The sequence below is a fragment of the Haliotis asinina genome, chromosome 10, assembly GCF_037392515.1.
Source record: "Haliotis asinina isolate JCU_RB_2024 chromosome 10, JCU_Hal_asi_v2, whole genome shotgun sequence".
In the NCBI taxonomy this organism is placed as follows: domain Eukaryota; kingdom Metazoa; phylum Mollusca; class Gastropoda; order Lepetellida; family Haliotidae; genus Haliotis; species Haliotis asinina.
Genome location: NC_090289.1, coordinates 40,299,985 through 40,321,205, shown reverse-complemented (window position 1 = coordinate 40,321,205; position 21,221 = coordinate 40,299,985). Strand labels below are relative to the sequence as shown.

Below are 21,221 nucleotides of genomic sequence, written 5' to 3'. Positions count from 1 at the left end.
AGGGGTGTTTAGTCAAATAATCCACGTTTGAGGTGACTATTAGTACACCCATGTCCCTCCGACTGACCACACACAGTTTTATCGGCGTGGCATGGTATAAATCTCATAAAGACTTTTTGAGGCAGTTTGCTCATCCCATTCGCAGAGCCTGACGTCGCGAGCGACCCTTGGGTTCTTTGGACCTGTATACATGTGCATCCACCCGTGCAACCCGGTCCTTGCTGCAGATGTGCCAACGCGGATGCAAGGTAAGAACACAGGCCTTCGTGTCTTAAAGATTTAAAAAATACTGTTTTTTAGATGAACCCGACTCAAAATACTCCATAGTACAATACATCACGAGAAGTCATGACGTATTGCACTGTGAAACATTTCGAGTCGGTGGTCGTCTCAAATTTTCCTATGTGTCCTTAAAAAAGTAATCTTCGTAAAGACACGAGGGCCTGGACAGTGCTGCTGGTGGAAGTTCGAGAATTACATCACGTCCACGATATGCAGGAGCACGTCCATGGCTCCACAACAGTGGGATTCAGCATGTTGCAAACTTTCGCAGTGTTGTTGATCGTCAGTCTCACAGTCCAGGTTATTTTCCCTTCTGTTCAGCCTTTGCTGTAGTATGAGGCCCCGATTGACGTAAGTCTAGATGTCCCCAGGAATCTTACTTCTCAACGGGTCCCTTTTTTCAAAGAAAAGGTGTTGTTTGTTTTAGGATAATATATATTAAAAGACTAAGCGCCAGTCTATGCTGTCCAGTGACCTTCCTATGAACTGGCTTTCAGTACCCCCTGGATGCCTGTCGTAAGAGGCGACAAGCGGAATCGGGTGGTCAGACTCGCTGACTTGGCTGATACATGTGCTCATGCTGTTGGTCACTGGTTTGTCGGATCCACACTCAGTTATTTACAGATTGACTACGTCTCTTAGGCCTAAACGTTTAAAACGTGCCGGTAGCTCTTAAGCGTCCATCGCGTTGTGCGGAAGGGAGGTGTAGAGAGTGGTTAATGCGATCACTCGTGCCGACGACCCGCTGGTTCGAATCCCCATGTGGTTGCAGTATGTGAATTCCATTTCGGGTGTACCCCGCTGTGATACTGCTTGAATATTGCTAAAAGCGTCGTAAAACTAAACTCACTCCCCCATTGCGTTGTGGAGGATGCATTTTCGATATGATCACAAATACTACATTACAGCAAATGTGTAGACAGTGTTATTGTCGCTTTGAAGAGTTTGACGATGTTCACCGAAGAACAAACAGACATCTATCCATGTACACAGATTACTTGCATTGTCAAGATGGAAGAGCTCTAAATGTGTTGGGAAGGGGGTATTTGGTTCCGGAGTTCATTCGTCTTCGGCAGTTTCACCACGTACCTTTCCATGACGACCGAACATAACATTTATGCCACGATCCCCACCAACACCATTCTGAGCGTATATGTACGTCTATAGCCGAATTAGGCTGTAGTAAGAAGACTGAAATGACAAGGAGGAGCAAAACCTGTTGCTTTACATACATTTACACGATAAAAATGTCCAATGATGAAATGTTGAAGAGCAAAATTTAGGGTCTATTTTTCCAAATCCTCCCTGGTACGATACATAATGTTTTCCCCACCTCCCATCCTGTCTAACCCAAGTCAGGTTTAGAACGAGACTTCAGCAACTCAGGCTTGTCGTTACAGGCAACTAACGGTGAGACTCACTGATTTGGTTGACATATGCCGCTTTTCCCAGCGTAGATCGATGCGCATGCTTTTGACAGCGGCTTAAAACATCATGCCTAACAACAACTTAAAAACAACGAATCACCACTCACCTATTCACCCACCCACCCAACGCACCCGCTCACTCATACCCACTCACTCACTCTAACCCTGGCATTCGTTGTTACTGCTTTGCTGACGTACATACGTTTAGCGTCATTTTGAAAGGAGACTCTGAGTGTAATGAGTTTATGTGAACAAAAACTTAGTCTCTGTATGTTTCGCAACTCTCTTGTACTGACAATGTAGGAATGTAATGAATAACACTGATGCTAAGTATACTTTACTAGGTCTGGTGATCAAAACATATATTTTTTTCTGACGATGGTGGAATGTGAAGTGTTAACATTGTTTTTTTTATTATTTTGGTGTTGTATTAATATCTAAGCCCCCCCCCCCCCCCCCAACACACACACACACACACACACACACACACACACACACACACACACACACACACACACACACAAAAACACACACACAAAAACACACACAAAAACACACACACACACAAAAAACACACAAAAACACACACACACACGTTAATCTACCCGAGCATTATCCCACACAATAACCAATTGTGTCCCTTTCTTTTCTTGTAAATTCAACAGAAGACTTTTGGGTGAAACGTCATTAAAAGTTGTCATACGAAAAGTTAATGTTTTCAAACTGTTTAATATGTAGTCATTACGACTAAAGGTAAGCAATGTAAATCTCTCGTGGGTGCGCTATAAGCTCTCCAGTCTTTAAAATGAATGCATTGTAAAGTCTAAAAAAATCCTCGAGCTTGTTTCATGTAGGAACAAATTCCACTACTGATGTATACACGACAGTCCATCCTGTTCGTGACACGCTTATGAATGAAGAATTTATTCTGTCGGTTAACACTACTGCCTACACACAAACTTCCGGTTGTTAAAACTGCGAACTGTTGATTATGAATCACTGTAATATTTGCTAGAGAGTCAAATATTAGCGTAGACAAGAGGACGCCAATCGTTGGTTGACACTATAATGCAGGGAGGATTGTAATGCGTGCCAATTTTGGTGGTATCAAGGGCATGATTCCGTGGAAATGTAAGTCAAATTTCCCCTCTCTACTCAGCTGTTTTAGTGTTTAGATAAATGCTGAATTATTTACGGTTGGTCCAGACCAGAAGCATTGCTACACTCATACTACTGTATTTGTGGATGTATGAGGTTTTGAACTGATTTGTTTAATATGATGCGATTTCCACATTACGTACATATTGTAATTTGTATAACAGTGATACACAGATGTAAACAAGATCATTGGATAATTAAATGTGGAAACTGGACCATCAGTTGAGATAGTCTAGACATGCTAGAAGTGCACCAGGACAGCAATATCCTTTTCACTTTGCATATCCTCCTGTCATCTACTGCCCGACAGTTATTAATTGTGCAACTATCATGTATGGTGTTGCCATGATTCACAATCACAATGAGTACAAATATGTTCTCTTGTAACATCTGGCTTTAGTACAATTATTTTTGATGGTACATTCAACATGATCAAGTTCAGTTATCATGATGGGCGCTGTCCTACAGCTCTTGTTGTTGAATACTACATGACCACCTGTGCTGCCCTAAATGACTGAGACCCGTGAAGGTCCCGGGATAGAATAGGTCTTCAGCAACCCATGCTTGCCATGAAAGGCGACTCAGCTTGTCGTAAGAGGCGACTAAAGGGATCGGGTGGTCAGGCTCGCTGACTTGGTTGACACATGTCATCGGTTCCCAATTGCGCAGATCGATGCTCATGTTGTTGATCACTGGATTGTCTGGTCCAGACTCGATTATTTACAGACCGCCGCCATATAGCTGTAATATTGCTGAGTGCGGCGTAAAACTAAACTCGCTCGCTAAATGACTGACTGGATATCATGAATTTGTACAAAAAACCTTAGTGGTTTAAATGTCTTTTTATTTCACCAAAGTGTGCAGAAATCTGGATAGGTGAGCAAGCCAAGTGGCATATATAAATGCAAGCTCCAGTACAATAAGTTAATCCAATACCTGGATGCATAGATGAAATAGTTTGATGACTAAGAATAATATTAAAGGTCACATGCAATGTAAAACACAACTTTGGGGATTCTGGTACCTTTCGGTATGCACTTACCGAAACAAATCTTCAAAAATGCCAAATCATCCTATAAGGTTGAACAAAAAACGTGGTGAAAAGAAAGCCCATAAAATCGGAGTTGAAACGTTTCACTAAATTTCCCCCAGCGCTGGAAAAAAAGTGGTTTCAACAGCTGTGCTGCGCTGCGCTGCGCCCATAATGCATGCTCAGAGAATAGGTTGGCAGAGCTTGAAACAGTCTGCATGCCCAGAGTATGAGGTAGTGAGCAGTAGTCTAATCTTGGTTGTGTATGCAAACAAGTAAATAATCTACTCGTTACATAAAAAAAAAAACTTGTTGGTTGTGGTAAACAGTCTCTGTCACACAGAAAGCTCCATGTCTGGTTTATTCATGCCTATATGTCTGCCTGCCTATCTGCCAAAGACAACATGCAGTACACAGCTTCAATAATTGGCCACATGCAATTTGAACTTAACACTTATCAGACTATATGACATAAACAAAATAAATTGATTTATGACGCATGCACCTGAGTCCCGCCACATTATGTAATTAGGTATTTGTGATACTTGTACACATATGTTTTTATGGGTTGCAAATAAACTACATCCATTTTTTCTCGGATGACTGGATCTGACGGAAACTGCATGGTGCAAACTCTTGTCAGTTTCAAGTCCTGCTTTATACTTGGATGAAAAACAGTTTCCAGCCATGCAGTAGTTTACCATCTCTACTGGGATGATTTTAGATTGGATCGAATGCAAATTCAGAGAATACATATTTAGTTACAAAACCCAACATCTGTATATACATACTTCATGAATAACAACTTCTTTTAGTGTATACATATGATTTTGTTTAACAACAGTATATGAATCGATACTGAAACGGGGCATCAAGTACAAGACCGGTGAAGGTCCTAGGGTAGAATAGGCCTTCAGCAACCCATGCTTGCCATGCAAGGCGACTCAGCTTGTCGTAAGAGGTGACTAACGGGATCAGTGATCAGGCTCGCTGACTTGGTTGACCACATGTCATCGGTTTCCAATTGCGCAGATCGATGCTCATGTTGTTGATCACTGGATTGTCTGGTCCAGACTTGATTATTTACAGACCACCGCCATATAGCTGGAATATTGCTGAGTGCGGCGTAAAACTGAACTCACTCACTTACTCACTCATCAAGTACAAAAAAAAGAAGTTGTTATCCATAAAGAATCTTACATGTTGTGACTTGCCATACTTCTAAAATGCCCGTCAAACAGATCATCAGCAAATGAAACAGCCAATCAGAAGCCGTAGTTACACTTGAGTGCAGACCCACCCGCTAAAACTGGGTTCGGTCCCCCGAGGGATTTTGTTTCAGGGGAAGTAAGCCCAAGTTAAAAATATTGCACTTTTAAATCGCGATTGTACGCTTATAATTTTGTTTACTTGTTTTTTCACAAGCAACAGTGTATATTATATGTCATGAATAAGTGATAAATGTGTTTTGATTATGTTTGATTGTTTGGTTGCATGTGACCTTTAAGACAGAATAGCATGTGATTGTTGCTTGGTGTTGGTTATGCCAAGTAACCAAGCAAGCTGCTGTAGATCAAGTTACATCAAGCTTGTGTTACACTGAATATACATTTGTAGAGGTGGTGATCACTGAAAACGGTTACTTTTTTAAATGAACTGGTGTAATGAGTGGAGAATGTCACTTTTTGTTGAAGTATTGAATGCTGTTACCGTATAAAGCAGTTTTAACATATATCCTTGAGTATAAAAATACATAGCTGTCCTTAGATTCTTACAGTTGTGAGATGTAAAAAGATAGTGAATATTGTCTATGTTATAATGACTACATGCACACGTGGATATTTCTGATTTATGTCTATTATATCTGTCAGCGTTTGGATAGCTACAGCCAAGTTTGAGGTGACAGTGGATAATTTGACAAAATCTAGCTCTGATTACACGATGCCTTTTAGAAAGTGGTCAAATGCAACATATGTCATATTTGAGATTTCACTTTCTCAGTAAAGTACAATTTCTGGTACTTTTTTCAGTTGATTCCCGTCCAGGATTCGAACCCGCACCCTCAGAGTCGGGCACCTAATCGCCAACACATATAGTCAGCCACCTAGCCCGCTCAGCTGCCGTGACTTCCACTTCCATAGAGCGGGCTAGGCGGCTGACTTTGTGTGCTGGTGATTAGGTGCCTGACTCTGAGAGTGCGGGTTCGAATCCTGGATGGGACTCAACCAAAAAAGTACCAGAATTTGTACTTTACTGAGAAAGTGAAATCCCAAATATGACATGTTGCAAAATCTAGCTCCAAAATTCAAATCAAAGTAGTTATGAGTTTTTATTGGGTTTATAATGGTTTAAAGCTGATTCAGAAAAACTGCGTTAACAACTCCATCAGGCAATGCATTCCACAACATAATCGTGCATGGTAAAAATGACTGAGAATAACTTTGTGTTCTAGGTATTAGTTTGAATGGAAGTAAACTCCTAAGATTATACTTGCTTTGTTCAAATACTCTACCTGGTACAAGGTCGTTCAGGTATTCTGGAGTCGACATGATACATTTTATAAAAAGTTATGAGCTAAGAGCGATATCGTCTTCTTTTCAGTGTGCTATAATTGGTTTCCCTGTATAGTTTGTCATGAATTGTGCCAGCTAGAAATGATGTTCTAAAAACTTCTCAAAACTATGTTCACTTTCACAGAGAATATATCCTCAGACATGACTGAAACACAATTTCCATTTACATATGTATGAATATTGCTTTTTACAATGTCCGGCAACCATCAAACCCTTAAAAGAACTAGTGGTATGTTGTCATTAATATAGAAAGACATTATTCTCTATGTTTAAAAATAAATAATGTATTATGATAATAATGTAAAGTATCCGAAAGAACCTCCATCGTGACTGTCTGCTATGATTTCAGAATAAGAGCATTTGGTTGCAAAATGGAATATTCCATTCACTAGATCATATAGACAGTTTTCACGTTATCACAGAAACCTGTGTTCTTCATGCAAAAACACACAAACAATATTTTGTGGGCGTGTTTTGCATGCATTGATTCTGATCTACTTAATTTTAAGAAGTACCTTAAAACAGCAGCATATGTAAAAAAATATGTTTTGAAATGATTTAGGATTGTAATGAACATTTCAAAAGATTTGAACTACATATTTCTAATTTTATTTCTGGACACACTTCTACAAAACCTACTGTGAACACAAGGTAGATTTATCTGTGGCAATGGTGTGTGTACTTGACGGCTGAGATGCCATTGTATCTATATAATGGACACTAGAATGTTTAGTCAAGGATTTTGCTGTACCAGGCTTCGTCACATATTTACCACAAATGTCCAGGTACTTTTGACTATGAGTAAGGACAATGTCCATGTACCACATATATATAAGTTATCAGTACCTTCAACATATGAACATGAGGCCACTGTCACATCAGGTGTTTTCTACAGCTATTGGGGTGTTTTCACACTGTCACATCAGGTGTTTTCTACAGCTATTGGGGTGTTTTCACACTGTCACATCAGGTGTTTTCTACAGCTATTGGGGTGTTTTCAATGTATCACCATGACTGGCAGGTGCTTGATGTTTTTCCCAGCATATAATGTACAGGAACTGATTTCTCTCTAGCCAGACTGCACCAATGCAGGTAAAAATCATTGTTGGTGCTGGTAGCATTTATTGTCAGGTTGAACTCGATGCAGGTAACAGTTTTATGTTATGTAAGTCTTTTCCATGTTCTGTACCAGGTAGATCAATTACTGGAAGTTTAAATGTTACTTAAAGATCTCACTTTGGATAGTGGTGTTCTGATTAATTGAAATGATTGACGATTGGTTGTAGTGACAAAATGACCAAGCAGTTCATCGTTTTTTTCTCACAATCGAACACAAAAGATTTTGGGAGAGTTTCTCACGATATTGAAGTTGGCCTTGAATATTTTTCTTAGATCCGGGATAGAACAGGCCTTCAGCAACCCATTCTTGCCACAAAAGGCGACTATGCTTGTCGTGAAAGGCAACTAACAGCATGGAGTGGTCAGACTCACTGACTTGGCTGATACATGTCATCGGTTCCCAGCTGCTCAGATTGATGCTCATGCTGTTGATCACTGGATTGTCTAGTCCAGACTTGATTATTTACAGACCGCCACCATATAGCGGGAATATTGCTGATTGTGACATAAAACTTAACTCACTCATCAACAAGCACATGTTCTCTGTGACAGTGATAATATTGTTGCTGTCATTGTGCAGTCATTATTTTCATGATGTAACCTGATTCCACTTCATTGTAGCTGGTTCAGGCAGTGAAAAAATGGCATTGGATTATTTTGATTGCCTGGACCCTAGAGAATATCAATTTCAGATTAACCACTGGACATGATAAGCATGTAATGATGTATGTGATGTATATTGATATAGATGTCACAAAAAGTAGACCTCTAAAAATAAAGTGATTTTGAAAAGTAATGTGCCACTCTCCACATGACTTTTTAGTATTCTGATGAAGATAAGCCATGCTTAAAAGTATGTTACCATGGTAACCTGGCAAAACAAATGAAGTTCTGAAAGTGACAGATTGCCTCGTTAAGATTAAGAAATGTTCAGACACATGTTGGATTTATCACTCATAGCGGGCACTGACAACGTGATTGATGATTTAATCCAAAACTCACATGTCATCAATGTTCATGAATCAATACACCAACAGTATGAACTTCACAAGAATGTTTGTGTAAATATCAACGTGCAAAAACTGTCATAATTTTTGTGTTTGGATGATTTGATGTACATGACAGAACAGCAGTTCAAAAATCCCATCGCCCGACTCCCAGGACAAGTCAGTTTTCATATCGGGCAATCAAATAATGGTATCATACTTGTCTGTGGACTACTAGATAATTTCCACTTATGGTTTCAAACTGCAAATAAGCTTGGATTTCATTTCATATCTGCTCATAATGTATCTATTACATTTTGCAATAATGATAATTTAGAGCTATCGTTCTTTCTCATTCTTTGATAAATAGTCCATTAAACATTAAAATCAAACATTGTGTCATAAAATCAGGGCAAGTGGAAATTTAATCAGGACAAGTTACTTTCTTGGGAAAATGTTTTGAACCCCTACTGAAAGGCCAAATCTGTAGAATTTGAAAACTTGAAAAAAAAGTTGATATTAAATCCATTTGTTGGATGAGAAGTTTTTATTCTAATGATTCTTTCATTGCTCATGGTCAGCTTTGTGGACCAGAAGCTTTCTTTGTATGTTCCAGTTAATCTTTGCTTGCAGAATACCATGTTATTTCAGACATGGCAGCAAGGCAGCCATACTGAACATGGCATTTCGCCTGTGGCTTAGTCATTTCTGAATCTCTGTTTTAATGCACAGCTTCTCATGTCCGGCGAAGATTCAAGATTGAAAAAGTTTTGTTTTGGACATGGATTGAACTCAGAATACTTCATACTGCAGTATATTATGACCAGGCTGGACACTTCGATGCACCCCACCCACCTGTTTTGCTGATTGCTATGCTACCATCACATACAACCAATAAAAACCTCATGTAAACATAATCATGTATGACTGGCCTATTAAGCATCACCCGTGACACCTACGAACTCTTTATTGTTATTTCTGCAGGTCGACTGAAACCTGATTTTGACTCTCAACTAAACATTCTTGACCCAAATGGGTGGTCGAAGCAAGCCCTCTGATTGGTTGATGCTTGATAAGGAGACATTTACACCTGATGCTTTCTTTTGAAAAGCCATTGCTTTGAAAAATCTTACAAGTTACATTTCCAAGTCAAGCAGTTGAAAGTAAAACTTCATGTGAATGTGTAGATTTACAAACGCTGACCAATCTCAGGGCTTGTTTTCATCCACAGAAGTGTCATCGAGCTCATGCTGAAAGTGAGGGCAGCAAGTAAATATCACTTTTCCTTTCAGAATTGCACTTCTTTTACCAGAGTACAAGAACTGATTTTGGTATTTGGGTGAAAGCAATTCTTCTTTTGTTTCAGATGTGATGAGAAGACCAGGAGTTGTGAAGACCTTTTGCTTGCTCTAAATTCAGTGTTTGCCAGTCATGATTTAGCTGTTTCTGCTCTCAAATACGAGACATGCTGGGTTTAAGCGGCTTATCGAAAGTCCAGAGACTTATACTGGGCATTGTGGTGCTGCTCATCGTGGATTTAATATGGGTAGCATCATCAGAGTTGACGGAGGTAAGTCATATAAGGGACCGTTCATTATATATGGCTAGTAGGGTGACGATGGTTTTGGGGTGTGCGTGAATGCTTTTTTCACCCATTTTGTTCTGAAGAGGAAGGAAGGTTGTCACTTTTATACACATGTGCTTGAGGGGGAGGAGGGTCAGCAATTTAGTTCATAAGAATATTTTAAAATATGGGAAAGGGGAAGGATGGCGATTGTAGATTTTGTCATTACCTGCTGGGGAGGGTCACTTATTTTGTACATTAATTTTTAAAGGGGGATCTGTCACATTGTACCTTCTTCTCCATAAAAATCATCATCACCCTCTCTAGCCATAAATTAAGAATGGTCCCTAAATTCTTGTACAGACCAGACATTGTGTGGAAAAGTCTGTCTTTAGTACATAACCCCACTTACCCTCTGCAATGTTGTTTATACTACAACCAGACCTTATGGTAAGTGTATTTTCACTTTGAGTTCCACTTTACATGGACCATATTCTTTCAGTACATTTTCAAGAACACAGATTTCAAGAAGCCGTACTTTACATCGTACTTCAAGACTGCCATGTTTGTGGTTTACTTGACGGGGTTCATACTGTGGCGACCTTGGCGAGACCAGTGCAGACGAGGGCCGAAGGTCAGTTTCATTGGGGTCATTAAGGTCATATTGTTTGGTTGATAAGCTAGGTGAATTTCCATGTTTTACTTATCATTTGCCAAATAAATGATGGGAAAAAGGTTTTAAAAAAATTTACTGTTTTGCATATATCTTAAAATGGTTCCCTGCATCCAGTGTTTTAAATCATCGAGGATGGAGATGGGGGTGTAACATAGTGGTCAGAGTGTTCGCTTGTCACACCGAAGACAAAGGTTCGATGACGCACATGGGTACAATGTAGGAAACCCATTTCTGGTGTCCTCTGAAATGATATTGCTGGAATATTTCTTAAAGCAGTGTACAACCAAACTCACTCACGATTAAAGGGTAGCACAGTCTGGTGCAAGAAATTCCAGATGCACCACTGGATTTGGGGTGCCTGCTTGTAGTGTGGCTGAAATCTTACTAAACGGTCTTAAGACACTTTTAAATGCTACTGCACTTAAACTGACCATTGTGGATGAGCTTTGTTGTCCTTGTCTCATTAATTGCATATCTTTCAGAAAACAGCCGAGGAACACATTATTGAAAGTCCTCCAGCTGTGGATAACATGCTGGTGAGTAAGGGTGTCTCATCTTGCATACAATGTGTGAGGTTATTTCTGCTGGAATATTGCTAAAAGTGACATAAAACCCAACTAACTCACTCATTTTGTCACTGGGCTCCCCTGCTGGAATTAGTTTCCTCACCACTTCAAAGAATCTGTGAGAGACCATTTGCTCCAACTGTACAGGAATCGCCTTCTTAAGAACTTATTTAGTGAAAAAAACACAGGCCCAAGCTCATTTTGTGACAAACAATAAATAAATATTTGATGGTTGTCATAGGATCTCACCTTCAGTCATGTCCAACATACAGTAATTTCTGTTGTTTTTACATGAAATATGAATGTTTGTGTTGCACTGAGTTTTGTGAGAACATATCAAATAGAACAGCCAGTTTAAAGTCCTTTAACAGCATCAAGAGGTGATACACCTAAAGACAATAATTTATGGCCGGCTGTCTGTTTCAGGGTGATCCAATATATGTGCCTGTGAAGAATGAAGACAAGAACAGCAGCACAGAATCCGATGATGCCGGGAGTGAGTATGACTGTATCAGTAACACACGCCTCAAGAGTCACATTAGTCTGCGGGATTGGGTGGTCTCCATTCTCAGTTGCGCAGATTCCCAAATGCTGCTGATCACTGGATTGTCTGGTTACAGACTCTTTATATTTGCAGACCGCTGCCATATAACTGGAATATTTAACCATAAAACTAAATTCACTTGAATGAAAAACTACTAAAATTTTGCCATTCATCACTGATGAGTCGGTTTTACAACTCACAACCAAATTTAATACCAACCTGAACTGAGCAGTATGGCCCAAAAAATACAGATGTAAACGTTGTTGTTTCTGTGTCATAGACTAGCAACAAATGTGTATTCAGCAGAATTCTAATTATATGGACTATGATGGTAATTTGTACTGAGATTCAATGGTATGTTTTTTCCTATGGTATGCTTCTGTATTCAGATTTGGCAATGGTTGATTTCTGCATACAGAAATGTACCTGGCGTACACATCTGTAGTCCCTGTGCCTACAATGTCTCTTTCATTATAAGTTGTCTTTTATGACAAGAGTGGGTTTCTGAGTACCAGTTACCTGGATCATCACAGGCATTGCTTTCATTAGTCCCACTTATTGAAACAGTGATATTTCAGATTATTCTAGAACGTTGTCTCGTCTAGGTATTACGTCTAGCAAGTCTGTAAGATTCAACAGCCTATCGGAGGTGCGACAGTTGTCTGAAACCTATGCAGAAGAGCACTTGATGGCAAGACTGTCATACCAGGCATCGCAGCGAGCTGAGGAGGCAAGGCTCCGCTCCATGAGCAAACTGACAATACGTCAGGTTATCAAGTTGTCTGTATTTTTCTGTGTCTTGGTAAGTTTGGGGTTACTAATCTTTAAACATTGTCATTGAGAAGTATTCCTTTTTTATGCCACAGCGAGACAAGTCTTCCGTAGAATGTAATATTCTTCAGACATTCATGTATATGTCATTGAATGCAAAAGCAAGATTCTGTTTTTAATAAACGACTGTATCATTTGTTTTTGAAGATTGAAATGACTATGATATGAAATATATCTTGGATAAAACCAGTCTTGATATTGGTACAGCGGTAGGGTAGCCCAGTGGTTAAAGCTCTTGTTACACCGAAGATCTGGGTTTGATTCCCTACATGGGTACAATATGTGAAACCCGTTTCTGGTGTCCTCTGCCATAATATTCCTGGAATATTATTAAAAGCAACATAAAACCCAACTCACTCAATTGATTTTGGTGCCAGTGTAGATCTTTCCACCAGAACATGGAATAAGTTCTGCTTTCACTGTCAATTATTCTCACACTCTCATTTTCGTTTTTCAGTGGTTTTTTGCCCAGTATTTCTATCAGAAGGCCCTCGTTGAGACAGAGGCTGGCATGGTCAACGTGCTGTCATCTACTTCAGGACTGTTTACACTTGTCTGTGCAGCTGTTTACCCAAGTTCAGGGGCAGACAAGTTTACGCTGTCCAAATTAGTAGCTGTTTTAGTCAGGTACTGAAACGTTTCATTGAAGTGTTTTGTTCCTAAGCCTTACATTACTGTTACCATATACTGTGAAACCTGCCAGCACCAACACTTGTCTAATCAGGCACACTGACAATCCCTCAATTTTGTTACGGTTAAGAATTTGCCGTGACAAACGATGGAAGAAACCCCCTGTGAACCAGCAAAACAGAACAAGGATAAGTCTAAAAACATTCAAATATTATTATCATGCAACGAGAGCAAGGTATACAAAGTCACGAGTCAATTTCACAATACTGATTTCAAATACAATACAAGAGAGACAAAATCTAAGTCAGTGGGTCACAAAATATAATATAGCAGACTCACCAAAGTCTTAGTGCGAGAGAGAAACAGTCATTTAGAATGTAAACACAGCGAACGGTCTGACAGCGGCTAATGTTGATTCAGGCATTGATGGATTTGTTGGCAATGATGAATATACTCCAGAATAAAACCGGGATAAAATTTTGGTTCCGCCATTTTACAACCTTATTATGATGATTTGAACTGGCACCTGTTTAATATGTATTGCAGCACAGCTTTCTGGTCCCAACAAGCAGTTTTAACTTAATTAACACCATCTAAACCGTGATAGGTATGAGCAGTGCAATCAAGGACCCATAATCCTCTTTGCATGCTAGACGATCCGGAAGTAGCGATTGTGGGGTGAATCAAATGCTCGTAGGATTTCGACTGTTATGCTTTGTAAATACTGGGGGATTGCATTAACTGTTTTCAGGTGGAAGATATGTTATAGCTGGGATTACACTTTCTTAATAAAGTACAAATTCAAGTACTTTTTTGAGTTGAGTCCCATCGAGGAGTCAAACCCATACCCTCAGCGTCAGCTGCCTGACCTGCTCAGCCACCACGACTTCCATAAAAAGTGAAAGTCAGACAGCTGGTAATCTAGACTGCAGGCTTTCTGTACCACTCTGATAGGTGTTAACTGGCATGGCTCCCATGCCCGAAAGCTATGATTACACAATGCCATTTAGACAGTGGTCAAATGTAAGATATGTTATATATGGGATTACACTTTCCTAGTAAGTAGGTTTAAAAAGTGAGTCACAGCTTATCATGGGTACCATTCTGCAATAAAAGGCACTATAATCTGCATCAACATAGAGATAAAGAGATCGACACGTGTAAATGGCTGCCATGTTGGAAATCAAGTATCACTGTGTAATCTGGCACCCAGTCTAAACTGGCATTTTGTTACGGTCCCCTGGGTTCCAGATTATACTGTATGTTAAAAACTAGAGTCAAGTCTGGATCGAAGAAACTTTTGTTGAAGGTACAAAGTCTATGAGGAAGTGACAATTTAGTCTTCACATGTGCACTTCAGAAAGTGTTTTTAATCCTACGTAGAAACATTAACGTTGTGGATCTCACTTTTTGGTAAGATCAAAACCATACTCAACACTCGTGCTCACATATGAAGGCTAACAAAGATGACACTTCTTGTAACACCGTTCAGTGCAGCTTCCAACTCACTCACACACATTGACAACAATGGTCATCCTTACTCCATCCTTACTCCAGTATTGCAGGTGTGGTGCTAGTGAGTATATCGGATATAAAGCTGGAGAATGGTGTTCCAGCGGGTGCACTGTGGGCCCTTGGAGGCGCAATATGCTACGCTCTGTACCTCGTGTCACTTAGGCGGAAAGTTGACCACGAGGATAAGATTGATATTCCCATGTTTTTCGGTAAGTTTAAGTACATATATCATGTTCCTTTTATACCTTCCTGCTAGAAAGTTAATCATAATGGTAATGCTTACGATTTCGTCAGGTTTCTGCACCTCCATATATTTAGCTGTAATGGATCAGTTACACAATTATGCTGTGTGTTTCTCGGTGGCTTTATATGTTATTTCATGTAAAAAATGCTTCTTAGAAGCACAACAAGGTTGTATAGCTGTGGCTAAATTTGAATTTTCATCATCAATGTATGAGCAGCGAATCATCAAACTATAAAAATTATAATATATATCTGACCCAACTCTATACTTTTATTTGGAATACAGCCTCCTTCCTTCAGGCCGCTACTACCAAGCACCAATTGTGAAAACTAAGAGACATCTGTACATCTGTCATTTCATGCAGCCATATCTCTGTTAAACAAATGTTGCTTGTCGTAAGAGGCGACTAACGGCATTGGGTGGTCAGGCTCACTGACTTGGTTGACACGTCATCGGTTCCCAATTGCGCTGATCAATGCTCAGGTTGTTGATCACTGGATTGTATGGTCTAGACTCAATTATTTACAGACCGCCGCCATATAAAGCTGGAATAATGCTGAGTGCAGCGTAAAACTAAACTCACTCACTCACTTCAATCAAATGTGAAGGTACTTAAATTAATAATTTATGTAAATATGATATGTATTTGGATCTCTCTGATGTGGCAGTAGCTCTGCACAGTCATACTGCACAGTCCTTCAAGTGATGATGTATCCGGGATCATGGCAATCTAACATGTTTGCCGTTGTTTTCCAGGGTTTGTGGGACTCTTCTGTACACTTCTGTTGTGGCCAGGGTTCTTCATTGTCCACTATTCCAAGGCTGAGGTGTTTGAGTGGCCAGACAAGAGTCAATGGCTGCTGATAGCTATCAATGGTCTTGTGGGGACAGTCTTCTCCGAGTTCCTGTGGCTGTGGTGAGTTGGTGACTCCGGTCAATCTTCAGTAATTGCTTGTACATGGCAATTTGTTATCCAGGTAAACCACCAATTACAGTACATTTTAAAGTTTCCAGTTGTGAAGGAAATATTTCAGTGGAGTGAGGCATATGCTTTTAAATTGGCCGTGTGTCACACCATGGCATTTGACTTTTTGTCTTCTTGCTGGTGGTTAAATTTTAACTTTGTCTCAGTGCGAGCTGAAAGGATGAGCTGGAAACTTAAGGAACATGGCACTCAGATTTCTTGTTCCTCTAGAAATAAATACATACGGCTTGAAATAAAAACAAAGTTCAGTGGCTTGGATTTTTCTTCTCTGACATCACAAGGTGATGGAATCTGAAACATTGAATTTAAGTATAGCAATTCTCAGTGCACAGCAATACAGAATAAAAAATCTTAAAATTAAACTGACAATCTGTAGTAGTCTTCTTTGTGGAGGAACATAATGTTTCAGTTAGGGAAACTGTCTATTTGTCATCAAAACCGTGGCACAGAGATAACAATTTGCACATGAGTTGACTTTGGTTTAATCTTAGTGGCAGTTAGTTTCAAGATTAAGCTTTTTGTCTTAAAATGAGAATCACATTCACTCACTCTTATTTCCTGTGTGATATAATCAGACAATTCAGAGATTTAACAGAGTTGTTTTTGAGATATTGTGAAACATGGTATATCTCTTGCTTTTAAGGGGCTGTTTTCTGACGTCATCTCTTATCGCGACCCTTGCCTTAAGTCTCACAATACCTCTCACCATGATGGCTGATGTAGTGATGAAAGGGGTAAGGAAAGAATCTCCTGTAATAGAGTCTGGATAGCATAGTCATGTCCTACATAAAGTCCAATCCTGCAGTCCATTCATTTGAGGAAATATGGATTTTGTACATGACATGCAGGGGGGTTACTTATATTATACATAATTTTAAGTGGGTCACATTGTTATTGCTTCTCTATAAAAATCATCATCACCTCCCTAGCCATATGTTATGAACGGGCCCTATTAGAAATGTGAAATGTGAACGAGAGAATATCCAGTTAAAATGATTAATTTATTTAATTGGCTGCTGAAACGAATAAAGAGTAATCAGTCATCCATGTACCTGACAGGCTTGTTGCTAAATACGTTGGACAAGCACTCAGTACTATCTTACTATAAAGCAACATACACATACACCTACACATTGGCAGGCTAGACACCTGACAGGCTTGTTGCTAAATACGTTGGACAAGCACTCAGTACTATCTTACTATAAAGCAACATACACATACACCTACACATTGGCAGGCTAGACACCTGACAGGCTTGTTGCTAAATACGTTGGACAAGCACTCAGTACTATCTTACTATAAAGCAACATACACATACACCTACACATTGGCAGGCTAGACACCTGACAGGCTTGTTGCTAAATACGTTGGACAAGCACTCAGTACTATCTTACTATAAAGCAACATACACATACACCTACACACTGGCAGGCTAGACACCTGACAGGCTTGTTGCTAAATACGTTGGACAAGCACTCAGTACTATCTTACTATAAAGCAACATACACATACACCTACACATTGGCAGGCTAGACACCTGACAGGCTTGTTGCTAAATACGTTGGACAAGCACTCTGTACTATCTTACTATAAAGCAACATACACATACACCTACACATTGGCAGGCTAGACACCTGACAGGCTTGTTGCTAAATACGTTGGACAAGCACTCAGTACTATCTTACTATAAAGCAACATACACATACACCTACACATTGGCAGGCTAGACACCTGACAGGCTTGTTGCTAAATACGTTGGACAAGCACTCAGTACTATCTTACTATAAAGCAACATACACATACACCTACACATTGGCAGGCTAGACACCTGACAGGCTTGTTGCTAAATACGTTGGACAAGCACTCAGTACTATCTTACTATAAAGCAACATACACATACACCTACACATTGGCAGGCTAGACACCTGACAGGCTTGTTGCTAAATACGTTGGACAAGCACTCAGTACTATCTTAATATAAAGCAACATACACATACACCTACACATTGGCAGGCTAGACACCTGACAGGCTTGTTGCTAAATACGTTGGACAAGCACTCAGTACTATCTTACTATAAAGCAACATACACATACACCTACACATTGGCAGGCTAGACACCTGACAGGCTTGTTGCTAAATACGTTGGACAAGCACTCAGTACTATCTTACTATAAAGCAACATACACATACACCTACACATTGGCAGGCTAGACACCTGACAGGCTTGTTGCTAAATACGTTGGACAAGCACTCAGTACTATCTTACTATAAAGCAACATACACATACACCTACACATTGGCAGGCTAGACACCTGACAGGCTTGTTGCTAAATACGTTGGACAAGCACTCAGTACTATCTTACTATAAAGCAACATACCCATACACCTACACATTGGCAGGCTAGACACCTGACAGGCTTGTTGCTAAATACGTTGGACAAGCACTCAGTACTATCTTACTATAAAGCAACATACACATACACCTACACATTGGCAGGCTAGACACCTGACAGGCTTGTTGCTAAATACGTTGGACAAGCACTCAGTACTATCTTACTATAAAGCAACATACACATACACCTACACATTGGCAGGCTAGACACCTGACAGGCTTGTTGCTAAATACGTTGGACAAGCACTCAGTACTATCTTACTATAAAGCAACATACACATACACCTACACATTGGCAGGCTAGACACCTGACAGGCTTGTTGCTAAATACGTTGGACAAGCACTCAGTACTATCTTACTATAAAGCAACATACACATACACCTACACATTGGCAGGCTAGACACCTGACAGGCTTGTTGCTAAATACGTTGGACAAGCACTCAGTACTATCTTAATATAAAGCAACATACACATACACCTACACACTGGCATGCTAGAAACCTGACAGGCTTGTTGCTAAATACGTTGGACAAGCACTCAGTACTATCTTACTATAAAGCAACATACACATACACCTACACATTGGCAGGCTAGACACCTGACTATTGACTGTGAATGAAATATGATGTGTTGATCCTATTGCAGGTTAATTACTCCTGGATGTTCTACCTGGGATCTGTGCCTGTCTTTGTTGCGTTTTTCGCTGTTAGCTTTTTAACCCACTATGAAAACTGGGATCCAGTTCTCATTGCTGTGAAAAAACTTATACACTGCCTCTGTCGACGCCGACTAAAATCAAGGTGAGATTAGAATTTCTTTGTTTCATGGATCCAAACATAAACATCTAGTCAAGTCCCAGATAATCAAGGAATCTATCACTGGAAAAATGGTTGACCACCTAAGTCAGAACTAGAATTTCCACAAATAGTAGGTAATCTGTGAATCTGTAACTGACAAAATGGTTGACCAGCTGTTGATTGTGTCACATACCCACAGTTTTTCAGAATGCAGTGAAATAGCTGGAATATTGCTGACTCCTGTACGTAACAATTAATCCAGTGAAAGAGGTGATGGGTGGCCTCGTGGTTGAAGCAGTCGCTCATCATGCCGAAGACCCGGGTTTGAGGCCCCACATGGGTGCAGTGTGTGAAACCCATTTCTGGTGTCTCTCGCAATATTGCTGGAATAACTGAACTCACTCACTCACTCATTATAGAAGTATCTTACTGTATATGAAAATATCTTTTTCCAGGACACGGGAGTTGGACCGTGAACAAACAGAGAGTTTGATTGGAGTGCCTGATGGCATGCAGTGAATTCAACACACAGGATCTGTTTCTCCAATAATTTTGTACATCAGGCATATTGTGATACTGTCTTCAGAGCATTCAAACAGAACCAGGGTGCATGTGTATGTCAGTCGTAACTTGTCTTTCCTCAAGTGTTCATTCACATACTATACAATCTGTACAATCATTTCCTTCAGCTCTCACCTTTGACATGTTTAAGGTGTATTCATATTCAGGGCAATGAAAGATTCCAGTTTAGTTGTCTCTAGATAGAATATTACATTTATATCATTACAATATTACATATGTGTCAGTGTAATATTACATGTGTATCAAGTTCATATTACATGTGTATCAAGTTCATATTACATTTGTATCATTACCCTGAAGAGTGATTGTGTTGTTGAAGATTATTATTGAATTTATCATGAATAATTTGTGGCATATGAAGCTTATTTTCTGAAAAGCTTTGCTATGTTAGACAAAATTATTCTTCACATTAGAAATAGTTATTCTTCACATGCTTTGAACTTATTTTCCAGCAAGCATGTACATGTTTATCACACAATTGATGTATTTTCCCAGAATGGTTAGACAAGAGTTTGAAATAGGGCCTGTCCGAAAGCCTGAGATGGGCCAGATTTCTGACAGGTGGTGTAAATTTACAGCTAGCCTGTCAAATGGTCTGGTAAAATATCTGATGTTCTTTAATCTGACATTCTCTTCCCACAGAGGTTACTCCTGTCATATCTTCTTACGTAATCTCTGCCCTTTCATGGTGCGAGTGTTCTGGACTGCAATCAGATTTAGTTGAGCAGTCAGCGACTTTGTCCAAAAATGATCATCGCAGAGCCTCAGTAAGTCGAGAAAGTTAAAACCTCCTCTGCAGCATGATGCACAAACATTTCGTCTAGACAGAACCCAGTCATGTAATAACAAAATTATGTAATGGTAATCGCATATCAATGTCATCTCAATGTCATACCCTCATCTATAAGCTAGTTATTAGATATCTTCATCAACAACATCTTCTTGTTGATTGATTTTTCACTATTTATTGCGTTAGTTTCTGCATTTCAGTTAAACATGAGGTACCATATCTGTCCTTCGCACGTTGATCAACTAACTCCATGGCAGCCGCCATATTGCATCTAAGTCGATGTTACCTTTGATAAAAATGCATTGCGATTGTTGACTGCTAGGTTATTTTATGAGAAACAGAGGTTACATAGGAAGATATGGCAGGAGTAACGTCTGGGAAGAGAATGTATATCTCAGTAAATTCACAATACCTTGGTGTCAGATCTGGTCAAATCCATTTCGGGCTGGTAACATTTTGAAGTTACCACCCCTGATGTCTGACTGGGTTTTGGGCTTATTTCTACATTGACATAGAATACTCCTCATT

The 21,221-nt window shown here is 39.7% G+C and overlaps 1 protein-coding gene across 1 annotated transcript; it reads left to right on the top strand.

The window, feature by feature from the left end:
• The first annotated feature begins 2,690 nt into the window (after nucleotides 1–2,690).
• On the top strand, nucleotides 2,691–20,753 carry LOC137298852 (solute carrier family 35 member F5-like). The gene is made up of 12 exons (XM_067831184.1): nucleotides 2,691–2,840; nucleotides 9,942–10,145; nucleotides 10,642–10,773; nucleotides 11,298–11,351; nucleotides 11,808–11,877; nucleotides 12,531–12,727; nucleotides 13,214–13,383; nucleotides 14,944–15,110; nucleotides 15,902–16,061; nucleotides 16,774–16,864; nucleotides 19,170–19,324; nucleotides 19,777–20,753. The coding sequence occupies exons 2-12, from the start codon at nucleotides 10,041–10,043 to the stop codon at nucleotides 19,838–19,840; spliced, it is 1,365 nt and encodes a 454-aa protein (XP_067687285.1). The 5' UTR covers nucleotides 2,691–2,840; nucleotides 9,942–10,040; the 3' UTR covers nucleotides 19,841–20,753.
• Nucleotides 20,754–21,221: the final 468 nt, after the last annotated feature.

Coding starts and splice junctions, on each gene's coding strand:
- LOC137298852 (XM_067831184.1), top strand. CDS start 10,041: ATGCTGGGTTTAAGCGGCTTATCGAAAGTCCAGAGACTTATACTGGGC. Junction 13,384..14,943: donor TTAGTAGCTGTTTTAGTCAG/GTACTGAAACGT, acceptor TCCTTACTCCAG/TATTGCAGGTGTGGTGCTAG. Junction 19,325..19,776: donor CGACGCCGACTAAAATCAAG/GTGAGATTAGAA, acceptor ATCTTTTTCCAG/GACACGGGAGTTGGACCGTG.